We start from the raw sequence: 20,154 nt of genomic DNA, 5'->3' as shown, positions 1-20,154 counted from the left end.
CGTTCTTTGTGCTTACGCCTCCCATTGGCTGGAGTTTGTTTTTGTGGAGTATTTTTAAGGGACATTAGAATGATTATGTCATCTGCTGCACTCATAACAGCCGGCTCACTGAACAATTGTCTGTCTGTCCGAGGAAACTGAACGGCTTTATATCAGCTGGAGTTTGTTTTGTGGAGGAACACACCTTCAAGACAGTTCTGTGAATGAATCTACATGTTCTTTGTGTTTATTCTGCCTGTTGGCTGGAGTCTGTTTTACAAAGTATTTTCTGTTATGTAATTTTGCCTCACAAAATTTGTGCAGAAGCACTGGACTTGAGCAATCCGATGGCAAAGTTGTCACGGGGGCTCTCGTAGGCTTACATGGACCTTTTGAGTTTAGAGGGATTAACGCCGGTTGGCGCTGTCGTACGCGGGGTTAATGCGCACATTTTTCTTTTTCTGTTTGTTTTGTTCGGGAAGGATGTTTGTGGTTTGATTGTTGCATTAATGGGGAATGTGGTCAGTATAATCTTGCTTTTGACACACAATTTATTTTTTTATTATATCAATATGTCACTTGTTAATATGAGTGGATTATCTCTCTCCACATGGAATGTGAATGGATTGGGGCACCCCATAAAAAGAAGGAAGGTTATTTATTTTCTTAAGCGTAAGAAATATGATATAGTCTTTCTTCAAGAAACGCATCTTTCCCCACAGGAAGCTGAAAAATTTGGGAAGATATGGGGTGGACATGTTTTCTTTAGTGTTGGTTCCAGTAAGAGTAGGGGAGTCATTATACTGATAAATAAACATCTACAATTCAAATTTCTCAAACAGATTAAAGATAAAATAGGAAGAGTCATTATTGTTTTAGCAGACATTCAGGGGCAAAGGTTGATTTTGGGTAATATTTACGCACCTAACACTGTTGATCAGGGCTTTTTTATAGATCTTGAAGGGATGTTGCAAACCGCTGGCACCCCTCAGGATATAATATTGGGAGGAGACTTTAATTTATTGATGGACTCAGTTCTTGATCATAGTGAAGCAAATGTGTGTAAGCCCCCTAGAGCAACATTGACGCTTAACAGGATGTGTAAAAATCTTGGTCTTGCAGATATCTGGCGACTTTTGAACCCATCTGGTAGGGACTATACATTCTTCTCATCAGTTCATAAGATTTATTCTAGAATAGATTTTTTAAAAATATCTAAATCCCTCATTTCATCTGTTGTTGACTGCTCAGTTGGAAACATCTTAGTCTCAGATCACACCCTGGTGAGTTTAGAGATGTTGCCACATACAGAGAAAAATAAATCATATAGTTGGTGCTTTAATGTATCCCTTTTGCAAAATCCTGATTTCCAACAAATGTTAAAGACTGAATTAATGTTTATATGGAGACCAACTGGTCCTCAGTATCCTCTGTGGGCATGGCTTGGGAGGCATTTTAGGCAGTTCTCAGGGGTTGGATCATACAATATGCGTCATTCACCAAAAAATCCAAAACACATGAACTCGTGGAGTTGGAAGGGAATATTAAAAGTGCCGAGGCAGAGCTGAAGTGCCGAATGTCATCTGATGGCCTCAGTTGAAATACAGATATAATACTTTTTTGTCGTGGAAAGTGGAGTTTAGATCTTATGCTACAGAATTGGCTCCACTTTTGTTAGAAGTTTATACGGAATAATTAAAGAATGGAAAGTTTCCGCCAACCATGACGCCAGCCCGGATCAGTCTGATTCTTTAAAAGGACAAAGATCCAAGCGAGTGTAAGAGTTACCGTCCAATTTCCCTGATCCAGCTAGATGTAAAAATATTGGCCAAAATTTTGGCTAACCGATTAAGTAAAGTTATGACATCTCTTATACATATAGATCAGGTGGGGTTTATTAGGGGCCACAGCTCTTCTGACAACATTAGGCGTTTCATCAATATCATGTGGTCAGTGGTGAATGATCAGACTCCGGTCACTGCCATCTCACTTGATGCCAAAAAGGCATTTGATATGGTAGAATGGGATTATCTTTTTAAGATTTTGGAAACATACAGGTTCGGGAGTACATTTATTGGTTGGATTAAGTTACTTTATAGACACCCAATAGCGGCGGTACAATCAAATGGATTAATTTCAGATTATTTTACTTTGAATAGGGGCACTATTTAGGGGGACAATTGATGACTTGGACCAAATAATAAAGAAAAGCAGCCAATAAGTGTCCTACATAGATTGGAACTCCTTCAATACTGTTTAAAAAGCATTCCAGGGTGATACCTCAAGAAGTTGGTTGAGAAAATGTCAAGAGTACATGTCTGCAAATTCTAGGCAAAGGGTGACTACTTTGAAGATGCTAAAATATAACATAGTTTTGATTTTGTTTAGTCCTAACATAATTCCCTTTGTTCCATTTATGTTATTCCATAGCTTTGATGACTTTACTATTATTCTAAAATGTGAAAAAAAAAAAAAAAAAAAAAAAATAAATATATATATATATATATATATATATATATATATATATATAGATAATAAAATATGAGTTAGTGTTTCAAAATTTTGACCGGTAGTGTACGTGGTAAGGTTTTTTTTTTTTTTCAGAAATTGAAATCCATGTGACCATATCATTGGGGGGACCTGAAGGATTCAGAAAAACAAAAAATGATCCTATCCTATAGGGTTCTGGAGTTATTAGCAAAAACATGAATTCGATTTTTTATAGCACCACCATGTGGCCGATTCTCACAAAATGTTATATACAGCTTTGTGTACAGACCCTTCTTGTGTATAATAAGTTTCATGACTATCGGCCATTGACAATTCGTTATTAGGTGCTGAAATTTGATTGGTAGCCATTTTTGTTGATTTATCAAATCAATATGTTAAGCACTTGAACCATAGAAGGTGCATATTTAATTTGAACTTTGTCAATCAAATGACTGCTGTTATTTCAGTATTTTAGTTGTAGCGCCCTTTATGGGCAGAATTGAACAAAACTTTGCATGCATCCCCAACATGCCCTGTTGACTATGTGTTCCAGGTTTTGTTGAGTTTGGCCTTTGCATTGAGTAGAGTAGATATTGATCAGTGAATCAAATTGCTTTCTACCGAAGGAATTATATCACTAAAATCTTTGTGACGATTTGACGTATCAAAATTCTTTTGATACATTTTTGCCAGAAGGGTCTTTAGATGATGTATACCAATTTTTGTGCGAATCGGACAAAATAGCCTAGGAGTTCGAAAAAGAATATTTTTTTTTTTATTTTTATTTTTTTTAGAAAAATCAAAATAGCAGATAAATTATATATATATATATATATATATATATATATATATATATATATATATATATAATATACATTTTGTAGGGCTTGACGAAAGGATTCAGAGGAAAAATTTTGTTTCAAGCCCATACTGTTGAGGAGACATGATTGAAAACGTAAAGGTGGTTATTATATACACCTAGGGGCGGATGGGTGTGCTTATGGACACCTGAGTATTTGGGGGGGGGGGGGGACTTATGGTTTTTGCTGCCCATAAGCTTTTAGGGCAGAAAAAGAATAATAAGAATACAAATAATAACACAATCAGTACAAATACAATAGGATTCCAGCACCTTCGGTGCTTGGCCCACTAATAAAGTGGCCACGCCCACTATGTCTGTTTTGGCTTAACGTTTCACAATGAATCGAAAGTTCAAAATTCCTATGATAACTTTTCATATTGGGACTCTGCTGAATCTTTCTGCACTGGTTTGGTTCCGATCGGGCAAACGGCCTAGGACTAGTTATTTATTTTTTTCATTTTTTTCAAACAATACAAAATAGCGGGAAAACGAAAGGGCGGAGCAAAAATTTTATGGTATTCCAGAAGATTCGCCATGACTCAAGGAATCACAGGAAAAATAATTGTGTTCCTAGGCCTTACAGTTCAAGAGTTATGGCCCAAAATGTTTTTGTTTTGTTCACTGTAGCACCCCCCTTTGGCTGATCGGGGTGAGTCCATGTGTATGGCAAAGCAGCCGGAGTTCTACCATTCCCCAAAGTTTCAAGTCTGTAGTCCTTACGATTTGGTATGCATGATCAGTTTTAGGGCAGAATAATAATAATAATAATTCTAACAAATATAGCTGCAAGCAGCGATTCATGGGGTTCAAGCTTTTAAGGTCCTTTAAGTACCTTTGTATGTAACAGACCTTTTAAAAAAAAGTGACCATGCCCACTTAATATGTTTTGGCGTACTGTTGCAACGGTGCATGGAAAGTTCAAACTTCTTTTGATAATTATTGATAATAGGACTCCAGAGAATCTTTCTGCACTGGTTTGGTTTCGATCAGGCAAACGGCCTAGGACTAGTTCGAAAAAGTAGTTTTTTAAATAATCGCAAAAATTTCACATACGATTTGATTCACGCCAATGGTTGTTGAGGCAAAGTTGTTCAGAAGGAGTTGTTCTGTAATATGGCATGAATATCGTATTTCTTTGTGAAACACAGTGGTACATTTTGCACAGACCTCTTGGGCCAAGAGACAAACAGGCCTACCAGGTTTCATTCTGATCGGCATAACCCAATATAAAAGCTGCTGAAAGCTGATTGGTCGATGGTGGCCATGTTTTTCAAGATATGCAACTGTCCTCAAAGACATTGATGGCACCTTGGACAAAGACACTGCATGCAATATTTCAAGTCGATCGGAACAACGGTTCCATAGTTAGAGCCATTTTTAAATTTTGAATTATTATAGTCCCGCCAAGAGGCAGAGACACGAGATAATATCTCATTCCGTTCATGAGTTATAACCATTTTAGTAAAAGTGACCACGCCCACTGTGTATGTTTTGGCATAACTTTGCGACGATGAATTGAAAGTTCAAACTTTTTTTGATAACTTTTCATATTCGGACTCTGCTAAATCTTTCTGCACTGGTTTGGTTCCAATCGGGTGAACGACCTAGGGCTAGTTTGTTTTAAAAAATAGTGGGAAACCGAAAGGGCAGAGCAAAATTTTGTCATGACACAACAAATTTTGTTTCTAGGCCTTACAGTTTAAGAATTATGACCCAAAATGTGATTTTTTGTTTTGTTTATTGTAGCGCCCCCCGTATGGCTAGCCCGCCGGAGTACTACCATTCCCAAAAGATTGAAGTCTCTAGGCCTGCATGATCAGTTTTTGGGCAGAATAATAATCCTTACCATTTCAATAGGGTTTCAGCGCTTCATGCTTGAATCCCTAATAATAATAATAATAAGAAAATCCTAACAAAAACAATAGGGTTCCAGCACCTTCGGTGCTTGGCCCCCTAAAAACTGTCAGAAGGATTACAAAAACCTAAAATGTGAACACTGGGAGGCAGTGTTATACTTTCAAATTTGCAGTCAAAACAAGAGAGAATGCTCCAAATGGAATATGTGCATACTCTTAGTAGTGGCATCCAGTTATTATCTTAGAAAGAGTTATTTAGCATTTTTAACTCAATTTTGGAGAGGTACTAAAAAGCTATGGTCATAACGTCCTGTTTATTTTGTGCCATACATTATTCCATGCATTGAGTTCCCGTTGTACAGTATACTGCAGAAACTTCTGGCAATTGTAAAAGGTCATCCAGGTATTGCATGTATACAGCAAATATAGTATATGTAGTATGATATTATGTGGTTCATTGCACCCTCAATGTTCATTTCAATGAATAAAACTAGTGAAAATAAATATTTGCCCTGTAGTCTCATTCAGGAAGTTATAAAGGAATATTCCCAATATAAAACCAATGAAGTTCAAATCTCATACATCAAATAAATCATAGACTTACTCCACAAAATGGACAACATGGAGATATACTCAAAGTACATCAAAACCCATATTTTATTTTAAGTATAGCAATACAATTTACATATTAAATAACACTATAATAGAATGCTTTGATATAGCTTTAAACAAAACAAAAACAAACAAAAAGCGACTTTTTTGTTTTTCAGATTACAAAAAGAGGATGTGATGGTGACACCCACCTGCTTTGTATGGGATAAACTTATTCTTTGACTAACAATAGCTAATCTATTGCACTTCTGGACAAAGAAACTAATTTTGCTTATATTAAAAGAAAATAATAATAACAAAAATACCAAAATCACTGCCTTAGATTATAACTGACGTGAGTGTGTTTGGAATGGGATGCCAGCCATCTGCTGAATGAATCGGGGACATTTTGCAGTAAGCATACAACTCAGTGTGAGAATTAAACTAACAAAAAAACTAAAAACAAAATTTTATATGAAAATATAAAGTTTGTGGCTATATATCAGGATAAAAAGCTTTCAGAGGGGTTAATGAAGCAACAAAATACATGTACATTTCCTTACATGATAATGCAAACATTTTTGCAGATGCAACCCACAAGTATAGTGTTACTGCTAGGTCAAAAAAAGGAAAAAAAATTGATACCACAGGACATAACTGTTAGAAAAGATTTTAAAATGCAACTCATCACCTCCAATTACCTTACGTGATATACTAGCAATGTCAGAATATTACCCCAAATGTTGGAGAGATGTGACTTAATTTTTAGCCTCCTACTTAGGAGAAACATGACATGAACTGAATAAACACCTTCTACGTGCATCCTCTCCATCTTAACAGCATGACATCATCACCCTAAAACATTTAAAAAGATAAACAAAAATTCAACAGCTTGCTTTCTTTCACATCAAAAGTTAGCATTTGTATACATTCTCAATAACGTTACTATAATTGCATTATCAAAAAAAATAAGAATGAGCTTTCAATCAAGCAAAATTTTAGTGGCGAAACAAAACAAAACAAAAATCAAAGCAAAACAAAACAAAGTAAAGCAAAGCAGAGCAAAACATATTATTTTGCCCGTGGATTCATCATTTTCTACAGCATGTCATTATGTCATGTTGTTTCTCCAGACACTACCAAAACATTCTTTTTAAAACTACTTTATCCAATATTAAAAATAAAGACATGCCTACAGATTTGATGATTGAAGTGAATGACAGTTGTAGTCTTTGGTAAAAATTAATGAATCATAGGTCCCCCCATATGTTTTCTGTTAGCAAGGCCATTGTGTAATATGGCATGAGAGAACCATTTATAATGTTACTATAACTGTTTTCCTAGCGGTATTTGAGGACAAAACTTGACTTACTTATGCTTAATGTGTTTTGTTTAGTGAAGAAATGTTTTGGACTGAGTCATGTGGATAAATTATTTCAGTAAAACCAATTAAAACGACACACACATACACACACCTGCAGAGGTTAAATGAGACTGTACAGAAGGCATCGAGAGACTCGCATACATTATTCTTGAAGTTATAGGACGGCTTATGAGAGTGAACTATTAAAACAATAAGAACAAAACAGAGCAGTATAAAATTACAAAATGACGTGGGAAGAAATTAATTCCTACATTATGAGTCAATAGGTAATGCTTCAAATAATGTCATTACCCATTCAGTTGCACTCAAGTGACACAAGTAGCAGCTTGCAGCATAAAGCAATGGAGAAATCAAACCAGCAGGGGGCGCTAGAGAGGTCATGGGCCTCTGCACCGCCTTCAAAGAGGCAGGTCCTTTGCGTGTTGTTGGAAACTGTGATGGCTGCTCATTGAGACAGTTAACAGTTACAAAAGCACAAGGTATCATGATATACGATATATTCATATATATTAAAAGTGGAATATGAATCATACAAAAGTTCACAGTAGCTGTTTTAATACCACCTTTCGAAAGTAAAATAGGCTTTGATTAGAAGCATAATGAACAAAGAGATATATTATTTAGGGAGTGTAAAATTAACAAAGCAAACAATCAAAGCAAAACGGATGTAATCCACATTGCTCGAATTTGACGTTTTATGGTGGGTCTTCATTGAGCAATGCAAGTTGTACATGGATTTAATCTCTTTTTTCAGCTTTTGAGGTGAGTGTGGACGATACTTTTTGTTTGCAGTGATTATTTCTAAAGCCTCAGAGAGCAGGTTTATTATGGAATGTCTAAATAAGGAGTGTGAAAGTGAGATATAGTGAATTAAAGTGAGACAGTGACTGATAGTGACTGAGATGGTGGAATAGGCAGTAACACTGATATTTTCATAGTGCAAACTAGACAGAACTGTGTTTTGTTTGTTTTTTGTTGTGAACTCAAAAACGTCGGTGCAAATGTTCAGTAGGATAACATTAAGACATAAAATGGCGAAAAAATAAATATCAAAAACTTTTTATCAGTGTAAAAAAGTAATCAGGTTATTCTTTTAACCAAGAGTTCTGGCAAAAAAGGCCTCAGAAAATTCTGTCTAAGTCTTTGAAGTTTTACAAAGTTAGATTAAGTGCCTCTTCACGCCTCTTCGGGGGCTTCAGACGAGGGACTCCATGCTTTCTGCGGGGTCTGATTCTTCAGACATGGCCATACTGCCGTTTCTGTCCAGGGACATGGGACTGGATCCATTTTCTTTAGTGCTTATCAGGCTGAGCATAGCTTTGTAAAGGTACTGGTACTGTTCCTAAGAGACAGGACACATACACATGGATGTAAGAATGAGGCACAGAGGAATGTTCTGAACAACAAAGTTTTTGATTAGGCTAGATTAAACTAGGCTGTTGCTAAGTGTTTACTTACTGCTGCAAGTCAAAAGAGTCTCTGGTTCCAAGATATGGCTTAATGTATGTCCATAGGATTTTTAAATTTATTTAATTTTTTACCTGTTTTGTCGTCCGACAGACAAAAGTGGTTTGTAGCACAAACGGTGTGGAATGAGTTAAGTTTAATACTTAAAGTCATTTTAATTATTTTAATATGTTCCATGAGGTTAACTTATAATAAAAGTAAAGTGTTTTGCACAAAAACCAGTCATATATTTGTTAAACATGATCATTTTCCACCCTCATTCTGACACTCTCCCAGAAACGCTCGGTTTTGGTCCTGCTTCTCCTTTAAGACTTGACAGTACACGCCCACTGTTATGCCTGGCTGTCAACTTTTGACTGACCTGCTTTCTCCAATACAAACTATTAGCTTAATATCCAAGTGTTTCCCTCTCTTTCGTGGGACAAGGCAGGGGTGTCCTCTGTCACCTATGCTTTTTGATGTTGCCATTGAACCCCTCGCTAATATGCTAAGAAATACAACTACTTTAGCTTGAATACATAGGGAGGGACAGCTGCACAAGCTTTCACTTTATGCGAATGATCTCCTCCTATTTCTGTCAAATCTGAATTCCTCCATAACAGTTGGTTTTAAGATTATTTCCGATTTTGGGAGAGTTTCGGAATATAAAATCAATTTAACAGAGCACGGCTAATGTCATTTAAATCTTTTCCATTCTCAGTAAGGTTGGATAAATTTTCCTATTTAGGCGTGTGCATAACACAAAGGTACAATGATCTATACAGTAACTTTGAATCAGCATTTGATATGGCCAAACAAGACATGGCACGGTGGTCAACCTTTCTCCTATCGCTGGCTGGCAGAATCGACTCAGATAAAATGACAATTAAGCCAAGGTTCTTATTTCTATTTCAAACAGTGCTGGTCTTCATTTCCAAATAATTTTTCAAGGATTTAAACAAGTGTACTTCGACTTTTATTTGAAACAAAGTCATACCTCGTATAAGGAAAGAATATCTGGAAAGACATAAAGAGGAGGGAGGATTGGCATTGCCAAATTATATGCACTATTACTGGGCAGCCAACCTTCATAAGCTGACATTCTGGATCTCCGACATGTCGGAGGAGGAAGCTCCAGTTTGGGGGCTTATGGAGCAACACGCGTGCAACCCATTATCACTATGCTCGCTAGTTTGTGCCCCAATACCCCTAAGTAAACGTTACTTTACGGATAACCCAGTCATCCATGGATCACTCAGGATATGGTCGCAGTTCAGAAATCACTTTAATAGGAAACAAGCCCTTCCCACAGCCCCCATCTTGTCGAACCCTATGTTTCCCCCTTCCCTTATAGATTTGGCATTTCAATTATGGTCTAGAAAGGGGGTTAAATGTGTAAAGGACCTCTTCAAAGATGGCGTCTTTATTTCATTTAAGCAGTTAAGGACAGACTTTGATATTCCTCAGTCCAATTTCTTTAGGTATTTACAGGTCCGTAGCTTCATCAAAGCTTCATCTCTCCATCTCTGAACCTACCATAGGGTGGCTGGATTGATGAGGTGTTGAATATGGACCCTGCTCGCAGGGGTATGGTGTCCATCTATTACGAGATCATTTAAAGGTCTGCTTCCCCATCTCTTGGACACATATGGAAGCAGTAGGAGGAGGAACTGGGGATAGTAATGTCAGACGCCGACTGGCAGCATGCAGTAGAACTAGTACACTCATCTTCAATATGCACCAGACACGGGCTATTGCAATTCAAGTTGCTACATAGACTTCAACTGTCCAGGAACTAAAATGTATCCGGGGTCAGACTCAACTTGCCCCAGATGTACTGTAACTTAGAGCCTGCCGACCTTAGTCATATGTTTTGGGAATGTCCCAGACTTACACAATTCTAGACAGAGGTATTCAGAACTTTCTCATTTATATGCAACAGGGATACCGCCCCCAGCCCTCTGACTTCCATATCTGGTGTAGTGCTGGAAGAGAGGCAGCTACCGGCGAATCAGATGGAGGCTATTGCCTTTTCCACATTATTGGCTAGACGACTGATTCTTCTCAACTGGAAGAAGGCAGCACCACCGTCCCATAAACGTTGGGTGACGGAGGTGATGGCACATCTGAAACTTGAGCGCTTGAAATACGTCATCCGAGGCCCCTCTCAAAAGTTCTATAAGGTCTGGCAACCATTCTTATTTTATTTTGAACACGAACTCCCCTCTGCTAGTACAGTCAATCATGATTCCTAACCCTTTTTTTTTTTTTAGTCTGTGTTAGAAATCATCATTCCAGAGGTTTTGATTAGCAAGAACATCAAATCACCAGCTTAACATATTTTTTATACATCCTGTGATGTCTGGCCACACAAACATTCGGGAGATACATTTTAATGTCCTAAAAATAAGCTAAATTGGTGAAAAGCAGGGGAAAATTATCTACTTCTTTAATATAAAGGGCATAAACCTGATACTCTATATAAACACTCACAATGTCGGTAAAGACTCCAGGTCTCATGAGGTTGATCATCTTGGCCACCTGGTAGACACCCACGGCTCCTTCACTCTCCAGCTGCTGTGACAGTGTGGTGAGAGCACACAGCATCCCAGCAGACACTGCTCCAAACCTGCACACATGGACACACAAATGATTACTTTATACAGTGAGATAAAGGTAAGACTATTTGCACAATTTTGGATGTCTAAAACCTAGTTTTAAACCCTAAACATTTAGGAATAATTCACATAAAAACTAAAATTCTGTAATTATTTACTCACTCTCATGATGTTCCAAAACCACTAAACCACTCTTCCTTCTGTGGAACACAAAAGGAGATACACCGATCAGCCACAACATTAAAACCACCTGCCTAATATCGTGTAGGTCCCCCTTGTGCCGCTAAAACAGCTCTGACCCGTTGAGGCATGGACTCCACAATACCTCTGAAGCTGTCCTGTGGTATCTGGCACCAAGACGTTAGCAGCAAATTTTAACATTATAACACCTTTCAACCATAGCCAGCATTAAGTTTTCAAGCAATTTGTGCTACAGTAGCTCTTCTGTGGGATCGGACTAGACGGGCTACCCTTCGCTCCCCACGTGCATCATTGAGCCTTGGACGCCCATGACCCTGTCACCAGTTCACTGGTTGTCCTTCCTTGGACCACTTTTGGTAGGTACTAACCACTGCATACTGGGAACACCCCACAAGAACTGCCGTTTTGGAGATGCTGACAAAGTCGTCTAGCCACCACAATTTGGCAATCGCTCAGATCCTTATGCTTGCCCATTTTTCCTGCTTCCAACACATGAAATTCAAGAACTGACTGTTCACTTGCTGCCTAATATATCACACCTCATGACAGGTGCCATTGTAATGATATAATCAATGTTATTCACTTCACCTATCAGTGGTTTTAATGTTGTGGCTGATCAGTGTATTCCTTTTTTTTTTTTTGTCATTAACAATTTTTATTGATTCCACACTCAAATCAACATAAACAGCACATGAAAACACGGAATCAATTTTCAACAAAATATACCCCACTCCCTCCCTCCTTCCCCCCAAACACCCATCCACCCACCCAACACACAACCCAGTGGTCAGACACAGAATAATAACAGACACACATACAAGCAAACAGTCCAAAAATTTTTTTTTTAAATAAATAAATAAATCCTCAGATTTAAAAAAAACAAAAAATTGCCCAACAAAAAAGAAAAAGGGTTCCACACATCAATTAATTACATACACACCATTTAAACTGTCCCTCTCCACTGTTCCTCCCTGGCACCCTCCAAGAAGGCCAAATAAGTGCCCCACTTCTTCTCAAAGGCACCCAAGCTGCCCAGCTGCCTATGCGACATCTTTTCAAAGGCCGCCACTGTGCCCAATTCGGTGCACACACGGTGAAATGAGGGTGCACCAGCCGACTTCCATCCCCCAAGGATCACTTTCCTGCTGATCATCACACTGGTAAGGACCCAGTTTTCAATGTGTATGTTCCCTAAGTTAACCCCTGCCCCATCCCCCAAAATACAAAGTCTGGGGCAGAATGAAATCTGAGTGCTCAGGATCTCACAGACATAACTCTGACCCCTCGACCAAAACTCTTGAATCTTAGTACAATGCCAAAAAACATGGGCTATGTCCCCATCCTCTGATTGGCATCGCCAACAGGTGGGTGTATCTTTAAGACCAAGCCTATGCAATCTATAGGGAGTCCAATAAAAACGATGCAGTATCTTAAATTGAATGAGGCGCATCCTTGCATCCCTAGACATAGACTTAGCATTTTTTTTAAATCCTACCCCATTCTTCATCCTCCAGTACTAAATTCAAGTCATTCTCCCATAACTTCTTGAGAGATGTCAAAACCCCATCCCCTAGACTCTGAATTAGCCAGGAATAGTACGCTGAAGCCTCATGACCCTTTCCAAAAGCCGCTAGTACCATCTCAAGAGTGTCTGCAGCTTTAGGGGTCTGTGTACTACACCCAAAGATGGTACAAAATAGATGGCACAGCTGTAAGTACCTGAAGAATTGAGATCTGGGAATCCCAAACCGGTGTGTAATATTTTCAAAGGATCTCAATGCTCCATTTCATACATGTCACCCAGCGTAGCAACTCCCTTCTCAATCCATTCTGTCCAGCAAAAAGGGGACTTATTAATACACAGTTTAGGGTTTAACCAAATACTTGCGGCAACGTTCAGGTGCTGATCAGTGTATTCCAAAGGATGTTCCATTTGCTTATTTCCATAAAACAGCAGTTAATAGTGACTCACTATAAAGCTCCCCCCAAAATGTCATAAAAGTAGTCTATGCAACTAATGCGTCATATTTCAAGGCATAAGATCACTTTGCATGAACCGACTGAAATTTAGGTCATTATTCACTCTCAAATCAAATCAAACGAAACATCGAATGCTGTAAACAGCGCACAAATCAAATTGGGTCAGTAACATCAAACGTCATTGGTTCTTGTGTCATGACTTTTGGTTATGGGTCGTGCAAGAATCATTGAGGATTGATGTTATTGATGTGTCGCCATATTTGATCTGTACTCTGTTTACAGGAGTTGATCAATGAATTGATCAGAGTGAAAAACTTCTTTAATTTTCTTCTGTTCATCATACAGCCATTATATAAAAATATGACACACGTGTTGCATGGACTACTTTAATAACACTTTTGGGACCTTTTTTAAGCTTTAAAGTGAGTCAATTTCAACTACTGTATTGAAATCAGCTAATGGAGCATCCTTTAATATATCATCTTTTGTCTTTGTCTAAACCTGATCTTGCGCCTTAAAGTCCATTTACACTTAAATCTAAAAGCCCTTTAAAATGACTTGCATTAATGTTACCCAAAGCACTGAACTCTAAGCAGTGAAGCGTTAAGTTACAGTATTACCCCCAATGTTGCGTTGCATGCAGGTTTAGGATAATCCAACACTCAAAGTAAAAAAAAAAATGCATCTTTGACCCAGTTGCAGCCACCGAGCCCAATATTCATCACTGTCTGAAAATAGTTTGGATACCTTTATCGGGATCTGAAAAATTAAAAATACAACCTAGTTTTCAAATATTAAAAAAATGATTATCATTGCAAGACAATATTTCAGACTCTGCATTAACGAGTTTATAAAGATTATTTCTTTTTAAAATCTTCTTGTGCATGGTTTTAGTGCCAATCATTTGGCCTTGGTGTGAACATGCCTTTAGTGTGTGTTCACACTTGTAGTTCGATTCTCTTGGTCCGGACCAAAAAAGAAAATTATATATTTAGTCCTGGTTCGCTTAGCGTTCACACTGGCATTTTTAACACCGAACCTAAAGATACAAAACAAAAGGCATCAGGAAAAAGTCACTACCTGATTGGACAGCTTTTATGACGTATATTTTGCGATGGAACTTGCAAAACATCCAAAACAATGCTGGCTGCTGGGCGAAATATGCTCGTTAGATTTATATATGTATATATGGTGGTATTTTTCCAGCTGAGAACAAACGAAGAGCTAATAAAATGTGTAAAGGAGTCAAAACAGTGCCAGGAATTCCTCCGTTGCACACACAAACAAAGATATGCTGCAAGGATGGCTGACGGCGGTTCTGACGCCTATACCGAACTGTAATGGACAACATAGCTCCTATGATGAGAAGAACCAGGTATGCTTGATGTCAGTATTAGGCAAATTACTTCCTGTTTTTGGTCCGTTTAGACATCTTTGGTCCATGTTGTGTTCATATATCAATTGAACCGCACCAGAGTTTGTTAGAAAGCAGACCGAGACCCACTATTCAGGCGGTCTCGGTCCGCTTGTTTGGTGCGCACCAAGGATCGGGTGGCAGCGTTCACACTTGTTCAAATGAACCGCACTAACAGAGCAATCGTACCAGAGTTCGTTTTAATCAAACCAAACCTGCCAAGTGTGAACACACCCTTAATCTATCAATTAACATAACCATAACAGTGAGCACTTGTTTAATAGGCATGTCATAAAATATCGATATATTGATTATTGATTGGCATTTTATTTTATCGATATATTTTTGAGGCATATTAACATTAGCCGACATTTAAATTAGAAGCCTAATTTACGTGCTTTCCAAATCACTCAGTTGGGCTTCTGTTTATCGTCTGGCATAATAGCATTAGGAGACCACAAGTAGGTGATATAACATTTACTGAAGCAGGTCGCAAGGCACAGGTTACACAAAAGTTACAAATGTTTTTGTACTTCTTCAAGAATGAAAGTGATGTTGATTACGTCATAACTAAAAATACATTGTGTTTATGGAAGATGCATATACACAATTTATCATCCAATCTTTGTCCTTTGATAATGATTTTGGTCGAATTTAATGGAAAACTATGTGAGTTGCACATTTCTGAGCAGCCTCCGGAGACGGCGAGCCCATACTGTGTACCATAGAAAATAATTTATTTGAATTTAGAATGCGCCATGTTGTCTATTGTGCAATGGGTAGCCCTATTTATATCTGAAAAAATACTGATATATATTGATAATCATCTGGAAAATCTTATGATTACTGATGCATGAAAAAGGCATTGATCCCAAGTCTAATGTTTAACACATAATAATAATATTAATATTGCATTTTATACAGAGATGTAATATGTGTGATGTTGGTGCTTTCAACTGGAGTACATGTGAGAGAGTAAAATTTCTGTCTACAAATTAGTTCCAAATGAGTTCTCTCTTTCCATCTTTGATGATGGTGCAATGTCTCCCATCATAAAATCTATTTCTTAATCTATGTGAATCAAATCCATTACTGTTTCCATTGATTGACTCCCTAAGGTGCTGTGATCCAATTAGGGATGAGTGTCAACAGACGTCACTTTGCAACAAAAGGAACAACAATGGCCCCTTCATGTTTATTCATTATTTTAATGAGGCCTGCTTGACTTATCTGATGAACTGACTAATTGAGCTTTTAAAAATGTGTAATGTTATAATGGTAACACCCCTAAGAGGTTTCCAAAAGATTGCTGTTTCAATTAGCAGCACATTCATTGCTGCTGAAGATATGCTAGTCAGACAAATGCTCCTCCTGCAGAAGCTGTTGTCAGAAGCAAAGATCTGCTTCTCCTGTGGAGCTATTTCTGCACTCGCGGTTTCCCTGGTGTTTGATATGCAGCTACTTCTGGATGGAAAGAATCTTAACTTTTTGTAGTCTAAAATGCTCTGGATGACTAAATTGAAGTCTCCATCCATACTCAAGAATGAGTTGATAATGAAGCATGGCCAAAAAAGTGATAAGAGGGAACATGTAGAGAATGTATTTGGCTGGATCACAATTTGCTTACTTGTGCTAAGCATGCTTACTTTGATGGTACAGTGATGGTATTAGACGGTAATATCATGATACTTTGATACAGGCCTATACCATGGGACTGAATGATTACCATATTCATATACTCCAATGGTACTCCAATGTACTTCAAAGAATACCTTAGTATTACCTTGGTACGTCTAAAACCCATGGTATTACTACCATGTAATACTATGGTATTAGCTCATCACAAATGGAAGTATGGGTGTTAGGACGTGAAAGAAAATATTAATCATAGTATTAATATGTAGTATAATGTAATTAATACATAGTAATAATACTATAATAATAGATGAACAGAAGTACATACTGTGTTTCTGATAATTATGCTCTTCCGTGATTTAGCCAATTCATGCTCATTTATTTTAATTCATTGGGAGTCTTGATTCTCTCACACCAACCTCTAAAGCCAAAGGTAGTCACTTTACATTGAGAATCTACAGGTACCCCAAGCCAAATTTATTTATTATAAGAGACAAATTTCTTTTTGAAAGTGATCAGCACTCACTCGTCATGCACTATAGTGGGTCCGTCTCTAGTCATAGCCTCTTCTTTGATGACGTTGATAAGCTCGAAGGTGCTGCTGATGGGGGCATCAGGATTTGGCCATTTTGGACACTGAAAATGGCGAACCTCTAAAACATAATCATCCTGAGAAAGATTTAAAAAAAAAAAAGGACAGAGGAAAATGAGAGACACTTGTGTTTGCCTTATCATAAACATTAATAAAACAAAAACATTTTATTATAGTAAAGTCATCAAAAATTATGAAATAACACAAATGGTGGTATGGGTGTAAAGGCCCGGGTATACTTCATTTTTCTTCGTTCCAGATTGGATCGCACCCGGTCGACCGAATTGACTTTCAAAGTATACTCTTTTGACCTTGAGCGAATACAAACGTGTTCGACGCATACGCACCAAGACTGCTTTGTGATACTCTTTTAGTACAGATAATGGCTTGCGCATGCATCGACAACTTGCACAGATGAGGACTGAGCGTGTGTCGAGAAAATCTGGGTGCACGTGGACAGTCTGTGCAGACTGTGCTAATAAATAAATTTGCGTCACGCATACTGTGTGTTAAGCAATCTGCAACGCGGACAACCAAAATAGGCTATACTTTGGGCTTTATGTATTGACCAAAAATGTTAAACCAATCAAAATTATCTTAAATTTATTACAGCTCTGCACACTCTGAACATTCTTTCAATCAACTTCGTGAGGTATCCACCTGGGATACTTTTAAAACAGTATTGAATGAGTTCCCATGTATGCTGGCTACTTGTTGACTGCTTTTCCTTCATTATCTTGCCCAATTCTTCCACTTTTTAAAATAAAATTTTTTGTTTTTTGAGGAACTTCAAACACAGGCACAATTTAAAATAGTCTACAAAACTAGCATTTAAGGATACTGTAAACTTTAAAGGTGCACTCAGTAAGATTTTAGCTGGCTCTTACTCGTCCCATTAGTACTTGTGGTTTTGGACTCTATACTGACCCCTATAGTCCTGGATACTTAAAGTTTGTTTATTAAATGCTGCCGCGATGTTTGTTTATCTGCTGTTGTTACTTTTAGTCTGTGTTTTTCTCTGTCTCATACTACAAACATCCCAATTATGGACATTCTTGGATGTATTCCAAACTAATTTTCGCGCATTGTTGCACACTGGACTGTGACCGTGCAGCCGCGACTCGATCACGTGCTCTTTGCTGGCTGTTGACCGCCGTGTGCTCGCGCTTGGGCGTTTGATATCTCACCATTTATCCGTGATCTGGGCGGTTAAAGCTGTAGGACATAGCGATTTGTTTCATGACTTCCTCTTTTTTGGACATTTTATCTTTTCACTTAAACTCATTCTGTTTGGATCAAAATCCTGCTGATACCATCACTCTGGAGTTTACTGTTGACTCTGGCTCTGTTATTATCTGTATAGTAAGTATATTGTGTTTGTTGTTATATTGATTGCTTTGCTTGTTTTGTTTACATGTACTTTTACGTTTGAGCACTGGCTGAAAGCGGTAAATAAAGTAAACTTGTTATTACTATTGTCATTATTAGTGGTAGTAACTCAGTCATTTGCACGACACAGTATCATGTGCTGTCAACATGGAAGCGCCCATGAGGGGGCAACCCGCTCCATGTAAAATTAAACTGCTTTTATTTCAGTTGATATGACTCATGTGAGTGTACATCATTTTCAACATATTTAAAAAAAAAAATGCTATTCAGATCTTTGTGTAAAACGTTTGTGTCCAAAATTTCGACTGGTAACTGTATAGACTATTAAAAGCAACTAAAATAAACAGCTGCATTTCTTATATGGCCAAAAGTATGAGGACACCCCCTTCTAACTAACAGGCCTGGCTATTACATACAATAACATTCTTGCAAATTGTGTGCTTCAAACTTTGTGGCAACAGTTTGGGGAATACAATCTGGTGTGGAAGATCTTGACTGGCCTGCACAAAGCCAAGATCTGAGCCACTCTGAACATCTTTGGGGTGAATTGGAATGCTGACTGTGAGCCATGTCCCACTGCCCGACATCATTGATCTGACATCACTGATGCACTTGTGTCTGAATGGGAGCAAATCCCTGCAGCCATGTTTCGACATCTAGTGGGAAATCTTCCCAGAAGAGTGGAAGCTGTTATAGCAGCAAACAGTGGGTTAACTTGATTTTGAAAATTGAATGTTCAACAAGCCCATATGGGTTTGGTGTTTGGGAGTCCACATACTTTTGGTCATACACACACACACACACGCGCGCACACGCACACACCTGTGTGGCCTCCAGGATGAAGTCATGAATGATGATCTGTTCCTCATTGGAGAGACAGAGTCTGTCTTTACTGATAAGAGTGACTGTAAACGCCTCACAGTTCATGGCTTCCTCTCGACTTGGCCAATACACAAACTCATCCTCCGCCTGGAGGGAGCAAAGAAATGAGTAGGAAAAAAAGAGTTTCATATACATGAGCAAGTGTCCATGCTGAACAATCAAACAAAAGGCTTTAAGAAAGGATGTCTCCCTTAAAAACCAATTCTCATCATTTATTTCTCAAAACACCAAGAGAACCGAGTCATCAGTTGACATTGAGGAACACAGATTACAACAGCAGCTTGAGTTCTATAAGATGTCTATAAGATAAAGAGGAACTCTGCAGATGGTCTTGAATACTCACCAGGCCTTGGTTGTCTGGTAGCATGACAATGATTTGAGCGTTGTGGTCCCAAATCATCCTCCAGAAGTCTTTAGTGGTGTGAGGCAAGGGATGCTGTGTAATGATAAACTCATTGCTCCGATAGTAACCCTATTGTCATGGAAGAGTAAAAAAAAACAAAACAAAAAAAAAACACATTTGTAGTTTATCACATTCATAACAGACAAGTTCAACTAATGTTTGAAAACCAGAAGGTGTTCTGGTTACCTTTTGTCTTAATTTTGAACAGTATTGTACCTGTTGTGTTATCATTTGAAACCTTTCTGTGAAATGTTTTGCTTGAAATGTTTGTTTGTGCTATATATATATATATATATATATATATATATATATATATATATATATATATATATATATATATTTTTTTTTATAATTTTTTTTTTTTAAATAAATGCTACTGGTTTGATATTTTGTTATATAATACAAAGAAATTCATACAGTTTAAGTGTGGTT

The 20,154-nt window shown here is 37.8% G+C and overlaps 1 protein-coding gene across 1 annotated transcript in view; it reads right to left on the bottom strand.

Annotated features, from left to right (window-relative positions):
* Positions 1-5,826: 5,826 nt before the first annotated feature.
* Positions 5,827-20,154, bottom strand: part of ptprga (protein tyrosine phosphatase receptor type Ga) — a 413,560-nt gene continuing 399,232 nt past the window's right edge. Inside the window, exons 25-29 of the mRNA XM_051672679.1 lie at positions 19,663-19,791; positions 19,260-19,406; positions 16,983-17,125; positions 11,102-11,237; positions 5,827-8,504 (exon numbers count right to left, since the gene is read on the bottom strand). Coding sequence (XP_051528639.1) covers positions 8,358-8,504; positions 11,102-11,237; positions 16,983-17,125; positions 19,260-19,406; positions 19,663-19,791 — 702 coding nt within the window. The 3' untranslated portion in view covers positions 5,827-8,357. The remainder of the gene's footprint in view (positions 8,505-11,101; positions 11,238-16,982; positions 17,126-19,259; positions 19,407-19,662; positions 19,792-20,154) is intronic.

The sequence above is a fragment of the Myxocyprinus asiaticus genome, chromosome 35 (genome assembly GCF_019703515.2).
Source record: "Myxocyprinus asiaticus isolate MX2 ecotype Aquarium Trade chromosome 35, UBuf_Myxa_2, whole genome shotgun sequence".
Taxonomy (NCBI): Eukaryota; Metazoa; Chordata; class Actinopteri; order Cypriniformes; family Catostomidae; genus Myxocyprinus; species Myxocyprinus asiaticus.
This window is presented reverse-complemented; position numbering and strand designations above follow the sequence as displayed.